At 38.5% G+C, this 16078-nt stretch overlaps 7 protein-coding genes and 1 long non-coding RNA gene across 11 annotated transcripts; 3 read left to right on the top strand and 5 right to left on the bottom strand.

The window, feature by feature from the left end:
* Positions 1-688: 688 nt before the first annotated feature.
* LOC104765614 (putative cyclic nucleotide-gated ion channel 19) lies at positions 689-4891 on the bottom strand. The gene is made up of 11 exons (XM_010489364.3): positions 3733-4891; positions 3440-3631; positions 3261-3359; positions 3034-3171; positions 2698-2946; positions 2356-2601; positions 2102-2247; positions 1913-1990; positions 1704-1833; positions 1263-1509; positions 689-1147 (listed from the first exon to the last, which is right to left on the bottom strand). Exons 1-11 carry the CDS (start codon positions 4180-4182, stop codon positions 870-872), a joined length of 2253 nt encoding a protein of 750 aa, XP_010487666.2. The 5' UTR covers positions 4183-4891; the 3' UTR covers positions 689-869.
* Positions 4892-5125: 234 nt separating this feature from the next.
* LOC104765610 (uncharacterized) lies at positions 5126-9145 on the bottom strand. Of its 2 annotated transcripts, XR_015591345.1 has the most exons (6): positions 8557-8984; positions 8422-8471; positions 8252-8339; positions 8053-8169; positions 7737-7860; positions 5126-7301 (listed from the first exon to the last, which is right to left on the bottom strand). XR_015591345.1 is itself a non-coding variant. In XM_010489358.3 (5 exons), exons 1-5 carry the CDS (start codon positions 8962-8964, stop codon positions 7810-7812), a joined length of 714 nt encoding a protein of 237 aa, XP_010487660.2. In that variant the 5' UTR covers positions 8965-9145; the 3' UTR covers positions 7548-7809. The 2 variants fall into 2 exon arrangements, 1 of the variants encoding a protein (XP_010487660.2); XM_010489358.3 differs by lacking the exon at positions 5126-7301 and having other exon boundaries at positions 7548-7860; positions 8557-9145.
* LOC104765613 (kinase-interacting family protein-like) lies at positions 5299-6936 on the top strand. Of its 2 annotated transcripts, none has more exons than XM_010489361.3 (3): positions 5299-5365; positions 5562-5632; positions 5826-6936. In XM_010489361.3, the coding sequence occupies exons 2-3, from the start codon at positions 5572-5574 to the stop codon at positions 6719-6721; spliced, it is 957 nt and encodes a 318-aa protein (XP_010487663.2). In that variant the 5' UTR covers positions 5299-5365; positions 5562-5571; the 3' UTR covers positions 6722-6936. The 2 variants fall into 2 exon arrangements, with proteins under 2 accessions (XP_010487663.2, XP_010487662.2); XM_010489360.3 differs by having other exon boundaries at positions 5323-5470.
* Positions 7004-7610, top strand: LOC104765612 (mavicyanin-like). Its single transcript, XM_010489359.2, has 2 exons — positions 7004-7187; positions 7295-7610. Exons 1-2 carry the CDS (start codon positions 7004-7006, stop codon positions 7498-7500), a joined length of 390 nt encoding a protein of 129 aa, XP_010487661.2. The 3' UTR covers positions 7501-7610.
* A 12-nt stretch (positions 9146-9157) lies between the features above and the next one.
* On the bottom strand, positions 9158-10153 carry LOC104765609 (uncharacterized). Of its 2 annotated transcripts, none has more exons than XM_010489357.3 (4): positions 9939-10153; positions 9744-9840; positions 9592-9646; positions 9158-9493 (listed from the first exon to the last, which is right to left on the bottom strand). In XM_010489357.3, exons 1-4 carry the CDS (start codon positions 10071-10073, stop codon positions 9373-9375), a joined length of 408 nt encoding a protein of 135 aa, XP_010487659.1. In that variant the 5' UTR covers positions 10074-10153; the 3' UTR covers positions 9158-9372. The 2 variants fall into 2 exon arrangements, with proteins under 2 accessions (XP_010487659.1, XP_010487658.1); XM_010489356.3 differs by having other exon boundaries at positions 9744-9843; positions 9939-10131.
* A 514-nt stretch (positions 10154-10667) lies between these two features.
* Positions 10668-12783, bottom strand: LOC104765607 (putative ADP-ribosylation factor GTPase-activating protein AGD15). Its single transcript, XM_010489352.2, has 9 exons — positions 12450-12783; positions 12224-12275; positions 12067-12125; positions 11888-11978; positions 11758-11812; positions 11573-11663; positions 11272-11473; positions 10972-11128; positions 10668-10889 (listed from the first exon to the last, which is right to left on the bottom strand). Coding segments are annotated over exons 2-9 (708 nt in total). The 5' UTR covers position 12275; positions 12450-12783; the 3' UTR covers positions 10668-10887.
* LOC147920321 (uncharacterized) lies at positions 12538-15895 on the top strand. The gene is made up of 4 exons (XR_015590729.1): positions 12538-12673; positions 12836-14679; positions 14776-15500; positions 15691-15895. It is a non-coding gene; the product is annotated as an uncharacterized LOC147920321 (long non-coding RNA).
* Positions 12786-16069, bottom strand: LOC104765608 (putative metal-nicotianamine transporter YSL5). Its single transcript, XM_087500894.1, has 6 exons — positions 15234-16069; positions 14813-14970; positions 14612-14709; positions 14398-14532; positions 14111-14300; positions 12786-14010 (listed from the first exon to the last, which is right to left on the bottom strand). The coding sequence occupies exons 1-6, from the start codon at positions 15658-15660 to the stop codon at positions 12883-12885; spliced, it is 2136 nt and encodes a 711-aa protein (XP_087357020.1). The 5' UTR covers positions 15661-16069; the 3' UTR covers positions 12786-12882.
* Between the last annotated feature and the right edge of the window lie 9 nt (positions 16070-16078).

Raw genomic sequence — 16078 nt, 5'->3', positions numbered from 1 at the left:
TTCTTAAACTTTTAAATATTATTAATATATTATAAAGTTTAAATTTCTAAAAATATAAATATTTATAATATTTATACGTTTTATAAAATATAAATATTTATAATATTTAAGTTTTTAAAAGTTTTAAATATTTATAATATTTAACTTTTTAAAAATATTTAAAATAGAGAATCGGAATAAACCATAAAAAGTTTTTTAAGTTTGAATGTCTGATAAATTAAGCTTATTACTCATTTGTAGTCTGAATCATTTTGGTCTCTTTTATAGTATGACTCTGAACTATTGCCCAATTTTTTAGGCGATGTGGGATATTGTTCCCGTATTTTTTTTATTCATCTATTGAGTAATATATGTCCGTTTTAAAATTTTTTTATTACATCATATGCAAGAAAAAATCATAATTTTTATTAACTAAATGTATTATAGAATAATTCAAGATGTTGACCAAAAAAAAAAAAAAGAATAATTCAAGATAATGTAAATATAAACTCAAATAAAAATGAAAGAGAATCATATATTTATGTTTATATGAGGTAGACAAATTTCCTTATTTTTTAAAAATTTTACCTATAATTAATTTTGAAATTTTTGGTCACTAATACTAAAGTCAATGCATTAAATGCAAAAACTTTCCAAAAAGTATTTTTGAGCAAAAACTGCTACAAAAATACTAGTATAGATATGCTTAGATCAATAACTGACATTAGTTATCATTAATCACCAATCACTCAGGAGAAAGAAGTTTCATACTCAGCTTTCATTATCACTAATGAGTGAATCACTGAGCCATCTTATATATATTACAACTATTTACCACAACCACTAATACTTAGAAATGATTACTAATCTGCCAAACATTATCATCCAATTTAACGGTTGTAACTGGACTGAGCAGTGTATAATCTCTGGAGCTGTCTCTTTCGGTATCTCCAAGCCACTTGAATCTGCATAGCTGCTCGTAACCTCCAATAAGGAGACTCGTACCTTATGGCTCCTTGTACTCGATTGCTTCTTAAGAATCTTGAAAACAAGCTCGTTACATCTTCAAGATCAGCTACACTCAGCGAAAACGCCTCCACGTTTGTCACACACCTAACATTTCTGTTGCTGACCAATCCCTTTGGTGGCATCTTTATCCTCGTCCCATCTGCAAGAGTTTCAAAACATATTCAGTTCCAAGCTTTTCCTCAATTAAGTGTCTTCTAACAAGGCTTTTGTTTCAAGTTAAAGTTATGAACACAGAGTCAAATCTTTATTAGTACCGGGGTTTATAGAAGAGCGTTCGAGGCACCAACTGAGAAGTTCTTCGCCACAAACGTCGCCTTCTGATAATGGCAGAACAGAACCGTCTTCTCCAATGCTCTCCATCTCACCTCTCACTATGAATACCATTTTTTCAACTAGACCTTTGTTGTGCAACACCATGCTACCCCTTATGTAAGTCCTCTGTTTCAGCCTCTCACGGATAGAATCTAAGATTGATTCATCCATCAAGGAAAATATCCTCACCTGCAAACCCATCAACATGTCAAAGTCTTACAATTGAGTTTCAAGTAGTGGTTAATCTATGCCTATTATCTATAAACAGTTGGATTCAGAACTAGATATTTTTGTAACACTATGGAGTCTTTCGTACACAAAAAGAATACTAACTGATGGATACTAAATAATGCTTTAATTGGCTGTTACTTATTTAAGTTTACCTTCTTCAGAAATTTGAAGAGGTGTCGTCTTATATCTCTTTGGAGGTCATCAGGCATATTCTCAAAGAGCAACTCTTCGTTAACTCCTCTAGTCGCAGCCCAATTGTACCGTTCAGCCTCGCGTACTCTCCTGAACAATTATTGAGTTGATTAGTTTTTAAAGGACACATTACATAGCCTATGAAAATCAAATGCCACAGTGAACAGACTTCCTTATATCTTCTGGCAACAGTCTGTGGCTCATCCACTGCTCCACATCACGCCGTCTCAGCATCATTTCCATCCTCCTAAAACAGGACATGCACAAGTCATCACTACACTTAAAGATTTAGCCAAGTACCCACCATCTCCTCAAAATATTTTTTGTTTTGAGATACTATTTGATGAAATGTGCTAACCTTCGATCTAGAGATTGGAGGAAGTTGTGCATATTACCAATAAGCCGCGCAAAAAGCAAAAGCCCTAGTCCAATGATACCCATTGTAAAGAAAACCTCTCCCACTGAGTAACTTGGGCTCAAGTTTCCACAAAGTGTGCTTATTTGCTTTCAATATTGAAAAACATTGTGACATTTAGTTAAGAGTGATTCAAAGATTAATAGTTGCAACAGCAAAACAAACCTGAAATGAACTTAAAATAGATCCCAACTTACTTGGAATCCCCAAAACAGAGAATAATTGTATCTTGTGAAGAACTTAGACTCATTGGTAAGATTCACTGCCTTCAAGAAAATTCCATAAGTCATACCATTCTCTTGAAAACAAGCATTGACACTAGAACTATTTCTCCAGAGAGCTCGTTTTGACTCCAATGCATAACTTCTACGAGCACAATCGATAAGGTTTCTACGTTCATCCCCAGATATATCCAAAGCATTCAGCATGCATTTCTTAACTCTCTGAAAAAGAGCAAAACAGCAAGAAACAAATCTTGAACTCTTCTGATAGATATAAGGAGAGAATCTTTAAGAACATTGCAGCAATATCATATATACCTGCAAACCAAAAAGATACCAGCAAGAACCAACACCATGACCAACAAGCATGAAGGTGAGAAGATTAATAACAAAATTGGCCCAGGCTGACTCAAATATGAAGCCGGTCGGTGTTTGTCCAGCAAGAAGAGGTAAGAGTCTATGTAACTTTGGAAGGTATTGAAAAAGAATCGTAGCGCGTAATATCTGTTTCTCATATTCTCCCCTGGGTATGCCCAAGTGTGCTGGTATTACCCATAATATCATAACCTGCAAGCAAAAGAAATAACAAATTTACCGTTCAAACGACATTATTAGAGTTAACATCAAGCAAAAAACATTTGAAGGTTAATATACCTGTGGAATGGGTAACACTATGAACAGATCAGGAAAAAACTTCCCTCGGAAGTAATGGCGAGCAATTTTGCTTGGATGGTCAACTAACTGGCCTGCACCAACGATTCTAGATTCAGGAGCTACATAGGCCAACCTAAACTGCAACACATATGGCCAAAGAAGCATTAAAGCCAATAAAGTTAAGTTCCTTGACATAGGGTAGGGAGATGGGAACAAAGGAGACACACCTGAAGCAGCATGTTAATAAAGAATATAAGATCCGTTATACTTCTAATAGACACCAATTTCTTTGTCATAGGCCAATCAATAGCTATGCATTTGTTTTCCTGCAATAGTAATAAACTCATTAAAACGTAGACAGTCACAAGCAAGAGATTGATAGAGCAAGAGAAGGAAACATATATACATGGTGGATCAATAAGAGGAACAAGAAGAGAGGATCTATAAAAATGGCCACTAAGCTTGAAAAGGCTAAGATTCTAGTCCAGACTTGAACGAATTTGGAATGAGGATTCATGATCCCTGGTAAGTATCTACGAGCAGAGGACGCAAATCGCTTAGCCCAACCTCTAGCATCATCATACAGCACAGTGTGAAACTAAACAAGAAAAAGAAAAAGGAAATGAGCCCTTGTGTCAGCTATGTTTACTTGAGTCTCACAAAGGTAAGAAGTAGAAGCAACAATGTACATACTCATACCCTAGAGGCAGAAACTCTGGAAGTGTGTAATTGAGCAGCTTGGCGGTTGTAGTAAGAAGGACAAGTAGTACAGTAAGGATCATTACACATCCCTAGTTGTCCAGATCTCAAGAGATTTGCGTTTTGGTATACAAAATCATCTTCAGGTGGAACATTAATGGAATGAGGAGGTTGTTGAGGAGAAGGAGGGGAGAGAGGTTCAGTTCTGCGAGTAGAGTAAAGAGGACCACTCATTTGCACCAAACGAGGTCGTATTCTTTGGGTTCGGAGAGGGCCTGTGTAGCCTAAAACCACACTCGAGTTGTCAAATCCTTCAGTGGAGAAAGTTGGGTTTGAGAGGGAAAGACTACGATTCGTTGAAGTAAAAGTCCTAGTAGTGCGAGCACGAGGTGGTGTTGCTTCTGGAATCGGAAGAATCGGGAACTCTTCGTTCTCGGTCTGTGAAGCCATTTAATTGGCCTAGACAAAGTTATAGAAAAGGGTTTGAGAAGAAAAGAGAAGAAGACCCTGAAACCGAATAATATAGGAGAAGAAAGCAAAAACGATGATGACACACAGAGTAAAGAAGAAAGGGCGGAGAAGGAGATGATGACAGCAGAGACCAGAGAGACTTGGGTTTAGTTTTTTTCTTTTAGCTCGTCGTCAAGCAAGTGTAGACGACGATCTTTTTATAAGGAAAATAAAACAAAACAAATGGAAACAATACACTGAACTTTGCATGAACCCATCAACCAAAGTTAAAACAAGAAATTGTGAGTTCTTTCTTTAAAGCAAAAAAGGTTGGAAGAGAGAAAACCTCAAGAAGCTGCCTATTGTGAAAACTTTATCCAAATATGTTATTTTACTTAGTGCTTAAGAATTCTGAATTTCTGAGCTACTATTTTGTTTAACTGAAACAGGTGTTTAAGGTATTAGTTTTTGAGAAAATAGATTTGCTAGTTTCAAAAATAATAGCTAGAGCTGGAACTCGTATCGTATAAATACAGTACATTGAAGAGAAAAAAAGAAAGAACGAAAGAATAAATTGGAATTCTCACCAAACTCACACACAGTTGAGCTTTTTTGAATGCATATACTATAAGTCTATAATAAATAAATTAAGCGTGTGATTGTGAGTGAATAAACAAACACAGATACGCGTCTGTGAAGAATTTAGAATAGTTCTCTCTTTCAGGTCCTGTGTTCTCTCTTCTTTATGGAAAAATTAAAGATAATGATAGTGTTACCTTTATTCCTATTTACAACACATTTTGTATTTATAATTTTATATAGTAAGTATATCTGCTTAGATCAATAATTGACCTTAGTTACTATTAATCACCAACTCTACATGCTCTCTCTCTCTCTTCTTTCCGCTAATTTTTAAAAAATTTGTTATGTCAGACACTCGGACTTGTCAGTAAACCTTTGAATCTCAAAATTCAGAAAATACAATGATTTATTAAGCCCAATAGTAAACGGGCCGAAACTACTAAACCCAAATACGTAAGACACGTGTTAAAACATGAATGGTACGAAATCAAATGCTTGTTGCTTTGGCGGATTTTGCCTGTTAAATATGCTCTCTGCACTACTGATACAACTGATCAGACGTGTCAGCTCTCTTTTCTCTCTCTCACTACACTATTTCTTGGTTTGTATCTTCTTTCCCACTCCGATCCTTCATTAATACTAGTGTTCAGCGATCCAAAACTTCCTTTTCTGTAACATTTCTTATCTTCTTGAAAAATTCATCAATGTCTCTCTCTCTCTTTCTTGATCTTTGCATATATTCTCATTTTGCTTTATACATTTATAAAAACCACTAACCAAAAGTGTATCTCTTCCAGGTTGAAGAAGATGAAGAGCAAAAAATCCATGGAAGCTACTCATCCCCCTCCACAGTTGCCATCTCTCTCCGGTACTATTCCTCTTCCCATTTTCAAATCTCTTCTCTCTCTCTCCTCATTCTCTTTTTGGAGCTTTTCACATTTTCAAATTTTCAAAACACACAAAAGCTTGATACAGAACAGTGGACCCCCCTTTTCTCTTTCTTCTCAGTTTGTCTCTTTTTCTCTCACATTACTTCTTGTCTTGAAAAATGCTGGAAACAGATCTTGAAGCTCGGATGCAAATCCTTCGTGTGTCTGCTTTTGAAGAAAACAAAGGAGATGATGATACTTTTGCTCAACGAGCTGAATGGTTTTACCAGAGACGACCCCTCCTTCTCTCGCTTTGCCTTGACCTCTACAACGGCTACATCACTCTCCTGGGTCGTTCTTCTCATCCTACCAAACCGAATCTGCAGCTGCTTAAACCCACAATCTCTCGTCCTATTCACACTCTCCAAGATGACGACGACGACGACTGCATTTCAGACATTGATTCCGTCAGTGACATCAGTTTCGACAGCAACTTATCCTTTCAACAGAGGCAAGATTCTTCTGCGGTTTCAGATAAAGTGGATGAGCTTGTTTCTCAACTCGTGACCGCAAACTTGGACAAAGAGATTGTGCAACACGAGTTACTTTACAAAGAGCAGCAGTTTCACGAAGCCTCCAAGACTGTAGACCTGTTGAAGAAGTTCGTCATGTTGCTGGAGATGGAGAAGGAAGTAGCTGTTGAGGAAAACGCTAATCTTGGCTACAAGCTCACTTCTCTCTTAGAGGAGAACAGAGAGCTGGCCACAGAGGCGTTGTTCATGAAGAACGAAGCTGTTGGGCTCGCTCGGTGTGTTCTTAAGATGAGAGATGATCATTTTAACAAGGTCTGCCTTCTTCAGAACCGCATCTACTCGCTTCAGGCATCGGGGAACTCGGAGCCCGCCGCCTATGATAAGGTTTCATCCGGATGCTTTGGCCTGGATAAGTATAAGACCAAGAAGAAGAAGGAGAACAAAACCGAAGAGAAAACTGGATTCAAGTGGTTGAAGAAGCTCAACAACATTAACCTCTTTACAAAGCCATCAGCTACCGCTCCATCATGCTGCACTTTCAACTTGCCTAATTAGCTTAATCCTAAGGTGTATCAGTAAACTATGAAAAATGCATACACGACTTCGTGTATGCTCTATCGCTTATGTGTAATGCTTTTCAGTGCATCTCCCCGATGCACTGTTTGTTGTAGCCCGCAAACAATGTGTGACTCCTTGATCCACATATGTATGGTTTTCATGACTCACTTATCTGGTTAACACAACAATGTCATGACCTTCCCACCCACAAATGCTTACTGATTTATAATCATACTGTATCTCTGGATAACTTGGAAAACGATAGGTTAAGAGATAACAATGCTTCATCAGGAAAGCCGATTTTCCAGCTTGATTATACTCTATGTCATTTTCTCTTTATCTTCTCTCATGCTAATATCTGAAGGAACAGAACATATAGTTGGCGACAGCAGTGGCTGGGAGCTCTTTACAAACTATACCAACTGGACACAAGGAAGGGAGTTTCATGTAGGCGATGTCTTAGGTAATTTTTCTTAACTCCTGGATTTCTAAATTCAGCAAAATCAAAGTTGAATCCCATCTCACTTCTTCAGCATTCACCTTGCTAAATCTGTCTATCTTCTTCAACAGTATTCAACTACAAAAGTGACCAGCATAATGTTATGCAAGTTAACTCTACAGCATACACAGATTGTGGAACAGACAACTACACATCTCTCTTCACCAAAGGCAACGACTCAATAATCATATCAGAAGTTGGAACGCTATGGTTCATATGCGGAGTGGATGACCACTGTGAAAATGGCCAGAAGCTAAGCATTAACGTAGCTCCTTGAGTACCGTAATGGTTATCAAAGATAGGCAGCTTGGTGTTTGGGTAGTCTTTAGTACCAAAATAATGTCATTAACTTCGATAATATCATATGAATAATATTATATATATACAGCGCAATGTCATTACATCTTGATACACTAATAACCTATATGCATCCCTTGCCACACTGGAAACCCAACCTTCTACACAAAAAAAGAGACATTTCTTGTAAGGATCTAGTAGAGGAAAAAGAATTACCCTTTTTATGACAAACACGTAGACACCTATCATCAGTATGCATCCAGATACAACTCCCAATGTCAGAATACTTCTATGTCACATCTACTTCAACAACTTTCATTTGAAGGCTCGCAATCCGGGCCTGCAGTGATAGTTAAAACACCAAGAATTTTGTAAAATGTCTCGAAACAGAGATTTCAAATATCAGATTATGAGATTTTAAGCAAAAGCATTCATCCTGCCAGAGGCATAGAAGCTTATCTTCCATTGGGAAGGTACATCTATCTATGCTTAAGTGCTAAATAAAGGAGGCACGAGATGTAACAAAACAAACCTTGAATGATTTAGATCTGCGAAGAGAAGGATCTATCTCTAGACATTTCAAGTACGACTTCTCGGCGAGTTCATATTGACCTTCTGCTACGTAGACATCACCTTGGCAAATGTAGAGCTGGTAGATGAAGTCATAAATTGAAATAAGAATTCAAACATGAAATCCACAAAAATCAAAAGACTATTATCCCAGAGTATACCTCAGAATAGTTGGGAGATAAGGCTAGAGCTCGGCTTATATCTTCAAGAGCCCCAGAGTAATCAAGCATTCCCAATTTTGCTACTGCTCTGCAATCACCAGATTCTAACAATCTAACAATCTCTGAAGAAACAGTGACCAAAAAATGAAAATTTTGGTCCTTTTTGTTACCTGTGTTTGAAGATTCTATGCAAGCCACCATAGGGCTTCAGCTCTAAAGCCTGCGACCATACACATCTCTGGTCAAGCAAGCTCCACAAGAATGGAGAGGAAGAAACTGCGACAAATATGTAAAATTCTACAGACCTGAGTGAGAAGAGCTTCAGATTCCGAGAAGTTTCCACCATCGATTTGAGAGAGAGCATTGTTGGTGAGCGCTAAAGCGGTGAGAGCGTCTGCGACGGCGGAGGACGAAGAAGCTTCACGACCACCTTCACCACAGAGGCTGAACAAGATTTCAGCAGCACGAGAAGACGTGGCGCAGTGACGGAGGATGAGACCTTGAGGGAGAGCAACGAGGTTTGGACCGGCGCCGCATCGGCCGAGGCAACCGGAGGGAGTGACTCGGAGTTCGGGAGGTGCGAGAGCCGTTAAAGTCTCGAGAATCTGGAAGGAGCCTTGTCTCCGGCAGGTACGATTCGTGCAAACGCGAATCTCCTTCACTTGTTCTCCTGAGCTCCGGCAGCTTAACGCCGGCAAAGCAACGGAAGCCATAAACGATAAGAATAGGATATGAAAATAAGAAATAAATTAAATAAATAATGGTTTTAACCGGTTTGACTAAACCGGAATTGATTTTACAATTGTTCACAGAAACTCAAGTTCAGCCAATTGAGCTTCGTTTCCCAAACAATCAAACATGAGTTTTGAGTTTGTTCCCACTCAAAGGAACATCACTAGACATTGATTCTTGATCAAATTATGAAGCTTTTCAACACAAGTAGTATACACTAAAGGACCTGTAGATTCAAAAGACACAAGACGTAACGATTTCTCTTCACTTGAAATATGATGACCATAAAGATTACAAATCATGACCAACAAGGCAGGAGCAACCATTTACATTAACTAAAGGTCATAAGGCTATTGAACATCTACAATAACTGGCAAGGACACAAATCGTTATGGAGGATCAACATCATCTTCTTGGTTTAAGAAGCGGAAACCCATAATGTATCTGTACTCTCCAGTGCCAAGACAGCGAGAACAGTCACTTAATCCACTCCCTCCACAGCTCCTACACCTGTGACCAAAACTCTACACTTCTTTAGTTCTTGAATCAAATATATCAGAGAGATACAAAGCCACAAGAACATCTTTTGTCTTCAAAATATGTGTTACCATTTGGGCCACTCTCCTCTTGGAAGCATTTCCACATCAACACAATTCGTCCTCCCTTTAATCATATTATCACAAAAAAAAAGCAAGAATTTAAGTTTCTTTATGAGACTTTTTTAAGTTAAGATACAGAGAGACAAGTTCTGTTTCATTACCTTTCCCACAACAGTTGAAACAATCAACTCTTCCAGTTCCATGGCAGATTACACATCGGTCTTTCTCCCTTCTCTTCACACACGTCTTAGCTCCGGACTGCTAAACATCGAATACCCCCTTAGCACTCAGCTCTTTCTTATTTCAGATATCAAAAGTCTAGAGAGATATAGAAATTGAGGTTTTTGGTTTCATACCTGAGTTCTGACTATCCATGAAGGTTTGCTGAGATAGAGCCTAGGTTGGCTCTGCGTAGGTTTAGAATTCGAAACGCCTTCCTCTGGCCGGACAGCCATGGCCGCCGTGGGAGGTAGACACACGTTCGCCGCCATCTCCGTCGCTCTTTCAGTCTACTAGACGCCACAATTGCTCTGTTCCTCTTCCTCATTCCAGTTTTTGATCCTCTCTCTCGGGCCTAAGGCCCATATCTCTATTAAGCCTTTTTGAATCTGGCTAACTCTGTTTCTTCTCAATAAACCCGTTGCCAAATTAACCAAACCGGATCGATTTAGTGTGTTTCAAGGTTCGGTTCAATTTTATTCGATTTCTATTAATGTAACCAAACAAACTAAACAAAACAGAGTTCAAACCAAATGAAACACAATGAGTCAATGACTCTCAAAGTGACTCAAAACTTGAGTATTGAAATCATTACTGTTGTTATGGAGTATGGACCAATCCAATTGATTTACTGTTGTTACTGTTGTCAAATATACCAAACCGGATCGATTTAGTGTGTTTAAAGTTCGGTTCAATTTTATTTTATTTTCTATTATGTAACTTAACTAACTAAACCAAACAGAGTTCAAACCAAATGAGAAACAATGAGCCAGTGACTCAAATCTCTGAGCCTCTGACTATTGAAATCATTACTGTTGTATTGCTATTTACTTCTCCAACAATTCAAAATAATACAGACTGGTGAGTTGGTATTGCTTTCTTTTGTCAAATATATACTCAAGATGTCCCCTCTTCCATTGTATTTAGAAAAATGCTTTAGTTACAAGCAACCAATTTTGGATTATAAATGAAAAAAAAATAGAAAACAGAACCAACTTCCATTGTCATCCCATCTTTGCCAACCTGTCGACTATAATTAAAAAGCCCACATGATGATTTGCTTCCAAAAACTCCATCTCATTCTCTTCCTGTTTCACATAAGAGATTAAGAATCAAAACCTCAAAAAATTCAAAGAAGGTAAAAAAGAGAAGCCTGAATCTTGGCCTTACAGTCGAAAGTAGCCCAGCTTGATGGTGGTGCTATGGTGGTTCTTCTATTCTGATTCAATTCGTTGGAGAAAATCTCATTCTTTTGATTTGGTTTCTTAACTTCCAGCCCCACTGGTAGAGGTAGAGCATATACATTCTCCTTCATATCTACCGAACCCTGCATTATACATAACGGTTTATGAGAAAAATGACTCAAGATCCTTCTAGAAAAAGGTTTCTTGATTCTTGCCGTAGGATCAATGGTGATGAAAATGAATTTGTTTGCATTCAGAAAGTGAACTTTGTGAGAATACCACATACCGCGCGAATTCTTGTTTCTGGAGGTGTTGCGTGAAGAACATGATTACGAAGGATCTCTTCGTCAAGTGAAAGAGTTCTAGCTTTCTTTGGAGTTTCAGGCTTATAGCCGCTCTCTACCAAGTGACTAACTTTGCAGCTTAGATTACTAACTATAGGAGCCGGTTGAATCCCTTTAGGTGAAACCCATTTCTTGTCATTGTATCTAAAAATAACACAAACATAAGAAGAAGAAAAAGATTCAAGCTAGAGTTGTCTTGTAGCAGATGAAGGAAGACTTTCTAGCATAGAATAGAATCAATACTTGGCTCTTATAAACATGTCGCTTGAACTTCTCTCGAAATGAGGAGGCAATTCTGATTCCCAATACCGATTTGCCTTAGCATTACCGGTAGCTAAACACGAGAATAAGAAGCATTATGGGATTATTATGATGAATTCAACTACTAAATGGGTTTCAATTCATTATATACAAAAAGAGGAGCTTACATTGCATGAAAGCAACCTGATCTGGAAGCCATGTATCCAGAGTTATAGACCTTACCTGTTTTCAGAAAATTCATCAGTAACACTAATTTGTATCATTCATCTTCAAAAGAGAGGTAATTTAGGGAGGCACCTGTGAGATATGGACGCCGAGGCTACGATGGATTCCAGAGCATTGCATACAAATGAATATCCCAAGGTTCACACTTGCCCATCTTGGTGCCCTGTAAATAAAGATAGATCCAACATCACAAGCTCTTACCATTTTTGTTAAATGATCATTAAGAAGATGTTATCATCAATCATGCTTACTTTGATCTACAATCTGCACATTCTCGATTGTCCTGGTGCTTCAAAAGTGCTTCCAATATCTATAACCCACACAAATCTTTAACCTTTTAGCCATTAGACGCAAAAATCAATTGGTGAAATCAAAAAGAATAAGAGGAAACAAAAAAAAAGATGGGACCTTGGAATGTTTGGCGTTGAGCTCCTTGGAAACAGAGGCCTTCCCGTTCATTCTGATGAAAGATAATCACAGAGACAGAGAAACAGAGAGGCAATTGAAAAATCAAACCAAGTATGTAAACAGAGAGCGAAATTGATTTTTTAAGGAAGAACGGATTTGAAGGAGAGAAGAGGGAAAGAGAAAGAGAGAGAGAGAGAGAAGGAGAAGTGACGGTTTCTCTCGTTACCCCTTTTATATCTGTCACCGCGACACCTCATCTCTCTATTTTTGTTAGTTTTTAATCGAAGATGATGGAGTCAAAGGCTCAAAGCAAAAAGGATGGATTTTTTTCAAATCCCTAGCTCTCGAAAACCCGATTTGATCACTCATGCTCACACCTTCGAAAACCCAATCGGAAGAATCGATTTTTCTACTGAACACAATCGACGATTCCACCTCAATTTTGCTCAGGTTATCATCTTCTCTCATCTGAGCCTTACGGGTTACCATAAAAATCTCTTTTTGTATCCTTAGTCCACCCAAGTTTGGGTTTTTTTCATGTGCTCGATATGGTCTTTAACTGTTTGACGATCATGAATCTAAAGATCTTTATATACGAGTTACGTCATACAGGTAAAAGGGAAAATTTTGAAGAAGCATCATTACACTTATATTTGAGTTTAAGAAGATCTACTCAGGAAGTTGTCGACTTTTGAATTGGTTGCAGCAGAGAGAAACTTCATACAAACAGGAGGGTTTACTCCTGCTATAGCCAGCACTGAGCTTGGCAAAGACCAAATGCCATCTCCGCATATTAAACCAGAAGCCACCGCTGTCCCAAAAGCTTCAGCCTTGGCTGCATCTACTCTTTCCCAGATAAAAAGTATTAAACTTCCCACACACATGTCAATTGCAAAGTAAGGTCCCAAGAAAAACGGTATAGCCATTGCCATTGGAAGAGGAATGAACCTTCCCCATTTGCTCTTGAGACTATCTTTTACTATGTTTACGAGAATCGCTACACTGAAGAACGCGTAGCATAGAACGAGGCATTCTCTCGGTAGAGATGAGACACCTTCCACTCCTAGTTTAGCCATACTTCGATATACGGTAGCAAACGGTGCAGGGTATTCACTGTTTGGGAGACCTAAATCATCAAACGCCTTGTAGAATAGCCAGAACACGCAAGGAGATACCACACAACCCATTGCTGTTCCAATCACTTGGCTCACAAACATTGACTTTGGTGATGACAACGTGAGGTAACCTGTCTTAAAGTCCTGTGTCAGATCCGAAGCTGTTGAGACTATATTCATCATGACACCACATGCTGCTAGACCAGCCAGCATACCGCCATGCTCAGAGCCAGCCCAAGCTCCGATTGTGAATATGGCGAGCTTTCCATAAGTTGAAGCCAAGGACCAGTCTGTGAGTCCAGCTCCATACGCGTTACAAAAAGCTAAGACAGGCGCGCAGATATATATGACCAGAATGTAATACCATCTTAGCTGGTGAAACATGTGAGGGAGGATGGCTGTTGATGTTGCAGCGATTATGATATAACCTCCAACAGCAAACCAAGTCGGGATTTGGTCTTTGAGGAAGAATCTTGTACGACGTTGGTCATCATAAGACTGCTTTGGGCTTAATGGGGAAGCATGAGGGTCTTCTTCTAGTGTGAAGGAGGTTCTTGAAATAGACGTTGTAGTGCCTCGAAGCTGTACAAATAGTCCTGAAAGAGTCCGGCTGAGCACCTTGCAAAAATTGTATAAGCCATCTCCTAGGATTATAGCAACAGCTATAAACACCTGAAAGAAAAAAACATAGTCAAGTACAGAGAGATTAACTTGAAGCAGGGCGATTCATAGAGAGAATTAACAGAGAAATGTTATGGAGAGTTTAGTTTGCCTTGTAAGCTTGGAGACCATGCATGCTGCTGGATGGGACATTATCAGGGAACCAATCTCCCTTTTTGGTTTCAATAAGAGGCCACATTATCCCCCAAGAGAGGATTCCTCCCAAAAGGACAGAGATGTTGATTATATATGGACATATCATTCCAACACCAACATATGTTGCTGAAAAGTCAAAGTAGAACCTGTTTGTATATCAGACTCTCACCAGAAAGGAACCAGATTGTGGTTCAAGCCAATGCTCTATAATTTCGAGTTACGTGAATTGTTTATTGAGCTTACTTGTACTGGTAAGCTTTGAGTCCAAATGTTGGGAAGTTGGAGAACCCACAATTTTCTCCACCAGTAAAGAACCATTGGAAGAAACTCCATAAGAAGCTTATAGAGAAAAATTTCCCCAACACCCTCACTTGTTTCCTGATGCAGAGAGCAGCATGGAGTCAAAAAGAAGCAGAGAACTCAAGACTTGAAAGTGCATAAAGTGAAAGGTTCGTACTTTGCTAGCTTGGCTCCTTGAGGGGTGTGAAAGCTGTTGATAAGATGAGCTGTTGCAGTACCACTTGGGTATGTTAGTTTGAAGTCTATTACCATTATCTGCAAACACACAGAAATTGGCAATGCAAGATCTCATAACTCCATTGTTCCTTTTTTATTCACAAGAGAGAAAGCAGGAAACAAAAGTTATGATATGACCAACCTTTCGCAGGGGAACAACCGAGAAGAGGCCAAGAAAGCTGACAACAAAGAGGAAACCCATAATCCAACCCAAAGAAGGGTTCTTAACTCCACGGTAAGCATCTCCTGATTGGTTTGCAATTCGTTCACTCATGCCAAAGAGGTATGTTCCAAAGCCTCCTGTATAAATTTCATATGCCCAAGTAGATGCATTTATTTTAAAGCAAAAACCTTGACATAACTAGAAAGAGAGAGAATTATAAAGCAAAAACCTTGACATAACTAGAAAGAGAGAGAAAGCAGGTGAGTGTTGAGTACAAAAGACTCGACAGATTTGTACTTTTATATTAGAATGCCACAAAACACACGCAAGCAAAACTACGGCAAGATGCAATTAAAAACTGATTGATTTCTAATTCAATGTGAAGATGAGTTTTGTTTACCGCTAAAGGCAATGCCAGAAGAAGCAACAACACAGGTCTGAATAACAGTATTCTCCTGGCGAGTAAATGGCTGTTTCAAGAACCCAGACCTATGGAGCATCTTGGTCCATGTCTTGACAAAGAAGAAACCCAGAAGACCAGCTGAGACGTTCAGCGAAGGTATGATTCCCGTTGTGAGGTTAAGCTTCATAACAATGAAGCTAAACAAGATGCTTAGGAAAAAGCTCACCACAAAAGCCCTCAAGGTCAGCTGCTTCTTCCACGAAGGTACTTCTCTACTCTCAAAGATCTTCTCCACAGATTCATCCTCTTCCTCTTCATCTTCGTCTTCTTCTTCAACATACTTGTTCTTGGCTTTCTCTGATTCTGGACTAAAACCAGTTTCTTGCAACTCATGTTCTACAATCTGACGATCTCCCTTTCTCATACTTTCTTTCTCGTTTTCTCTGTTTCTTAGATCTACGAGAGGAGAGATGGTGGACGGAGTATTATTGGAACGAGAATCAAAGCTCTGAAGGAGTCAACTTGGACTCGTTTTTAACATTCTGACAAATCAGATAGCTTTATTCTACTTTATTACTTAAAATTCTTTGTCGGTATGTCTGTAAACAGCTAATTATATTTGGCACTTAAGTTGTTAATGGTTAACTAAATCAACACAACACCATTAAGTTCTTACAAGTTCTTAATAACTCTTCCATATCCAACATGCTTGGACACAACAAATATCTTCAATCATTTTAAAGAAACAGTGTTTTTGAGTGCTATCTAGACCACAGAAGTGAATAAAAAGTCTATACCTTTTTTTATTTAAAAGGATAATGACAATTGAAGATAAGGAGACA

Source organism: Camelina sativa, chromosome 19 (assembly GCF_030686135.1).
Source record: "Camelina sativa cultivar CO46 ecotype springtype chromosome 19, ASM3068613v1".
Taxonomy (NCBI): Eukaryota; Viridiplantae; Streptophyta; class Magnoliopsida; order Brassicales; family Brassicaceae; genus Camelina; species Camelina sativa.
Note: the sequence above shows the minus strand (reverse complement) of the source record. Positions and strands in the feature narration are given on the sequence as shown.

Excerpts from the sequence above, each read along its gene's own strand:
- LOC104765612 (XM_010489359.2), top strand. The coding sequence starts at position 7,004 with ATGCTTCATCAGGAAAGCCGATTTTCCAGCTTGATTATACTCTATGTC. Across the intron at positions 7,188-7,294 it reads TCATGTAGGCGATGTCTTAG|TATTCAACTACAAAAGTGAC; the intron begins GTAATTTTTCTT and ends CTTCTTCAACAG.
- LOC104765609 (XM_010489356.3), bottom strand. The coding sequence starts at position 10,073 with ATGGCGGCGAACGTGTGTCTACCTCCCACGGCGGCCATGGCTGTCCGG. Across the intron at positions 9,844-9,938 it reads CATGGATAGTCAGAACTCAG|CAGTCCGGAGCTAAGACGTG; the intron begins GTATGAAACCAA and ends TTCGATGTTTAG. Across the intron at positions 9,647-9,743 it reads TTTCAACTGTTGTGGGAAAG|GGAGGACGAATTGTGTTGAT; the intron begins GTAATGAAACAG and ends ATATGATTAAAG.
- LOC104765610 (XM_010489358.3), bottom strand. The coding sequence starts at position 8,964 with ATGGCTTCCGTTGCTTTGCCGGCGTTAAGCTGCCGGAGCTCAGGAGAA. Across the intron at positions 8,472-8,556 it reads CTGAAGCTCTTCTCACTCAG|GCTTTAGAGCTGAAGCCCTA; the intron begins GTCTGTAGAATT and ends GTATGGTCGCAG. Across the intron at positions 8,170-8,251 it reads TATCTCCCAACTATTCTGAG|CTCTACATTTGCCAAGGTGA; the intron begins GTATACTCTGGG and ends TTCATCTACCAG.
- LOC104765607 (XM_010489352.2), bottom strand. The coding sequence starts at position 12,274 with ATGAACGGGAAGGCCTCTGTTTCCAAGGAGCTCAACGCCAAACATTCC. Across the intron at positions 11,979-12,066 it reads TGTGCAGATTGTAGATCAAA|GGCACCAAGATGGGCAAGTG; the intron begins GTAAGCATGATT and ends CTTTATTTACAG. Across the intron at positions 11,813-11,887 it reads TCGGCGTCCATATCTCACAG|GTAAGGTCTATAACTCTGGA; the intron begins GTGCCTCCCTAA and ends TTCTGAAAACAG.
- LOC104765608 (XM_087500894.1), bottom strand. The coding sequence starts at position 15,660 with ATGAGAAAGGGAGATCGTCAGATTGTAGAACATGAGTTGCAAGAAACT. Across the intron at positions 14,710-14,812 it reads CGGTTGTTCCCCTGCGAAAG|ATAATGGTAATAGACTTCAA; the intron begins GTTGGTCATATC and ends GTGTGTTTGCAG. Across the intron at positions 14,011-14,110 it reads ATGGTCTCCAAGCTTACAAG|GTGTTTATAGCTGTTGCTAT; the intron begins GCAAACTAAACT and ends TTTTTCTTTCAG.
- LOC104765613 (XM_010489360.3), top strand. Across the intron at positions 5,633-5,825 it reads ACAGTTGCCATCTCTCTCCG|ATCTTGAAGCTCGGATGCAA; the intron begins GTACTATTCCTC and ends TGCTGGAAACAG.
- LOC104765614 (XM_010489364.3), bottom strand. The coding sequence starts at position 4,182 with ATGGCTTCACAGACCGAGAACGAAGAGTTCCCGATTCTTCCGATTCCA. Across the intron at positions 1,991-2,101 it reads CTCCAATCTCTAGATCGAAG|GAGGATGGAAATGATGCTGA; the intron begins GTTAGCACATTT and ends GTCCTGTTTTAG. Across the intron at positions 1,148-1,262 it reads ACGCTCTTCTATAAACCCCG|ATGGGACGAGGATAAAGATG; the intron begins GTACTAATAAAG and ends AAACTCTTGCAG.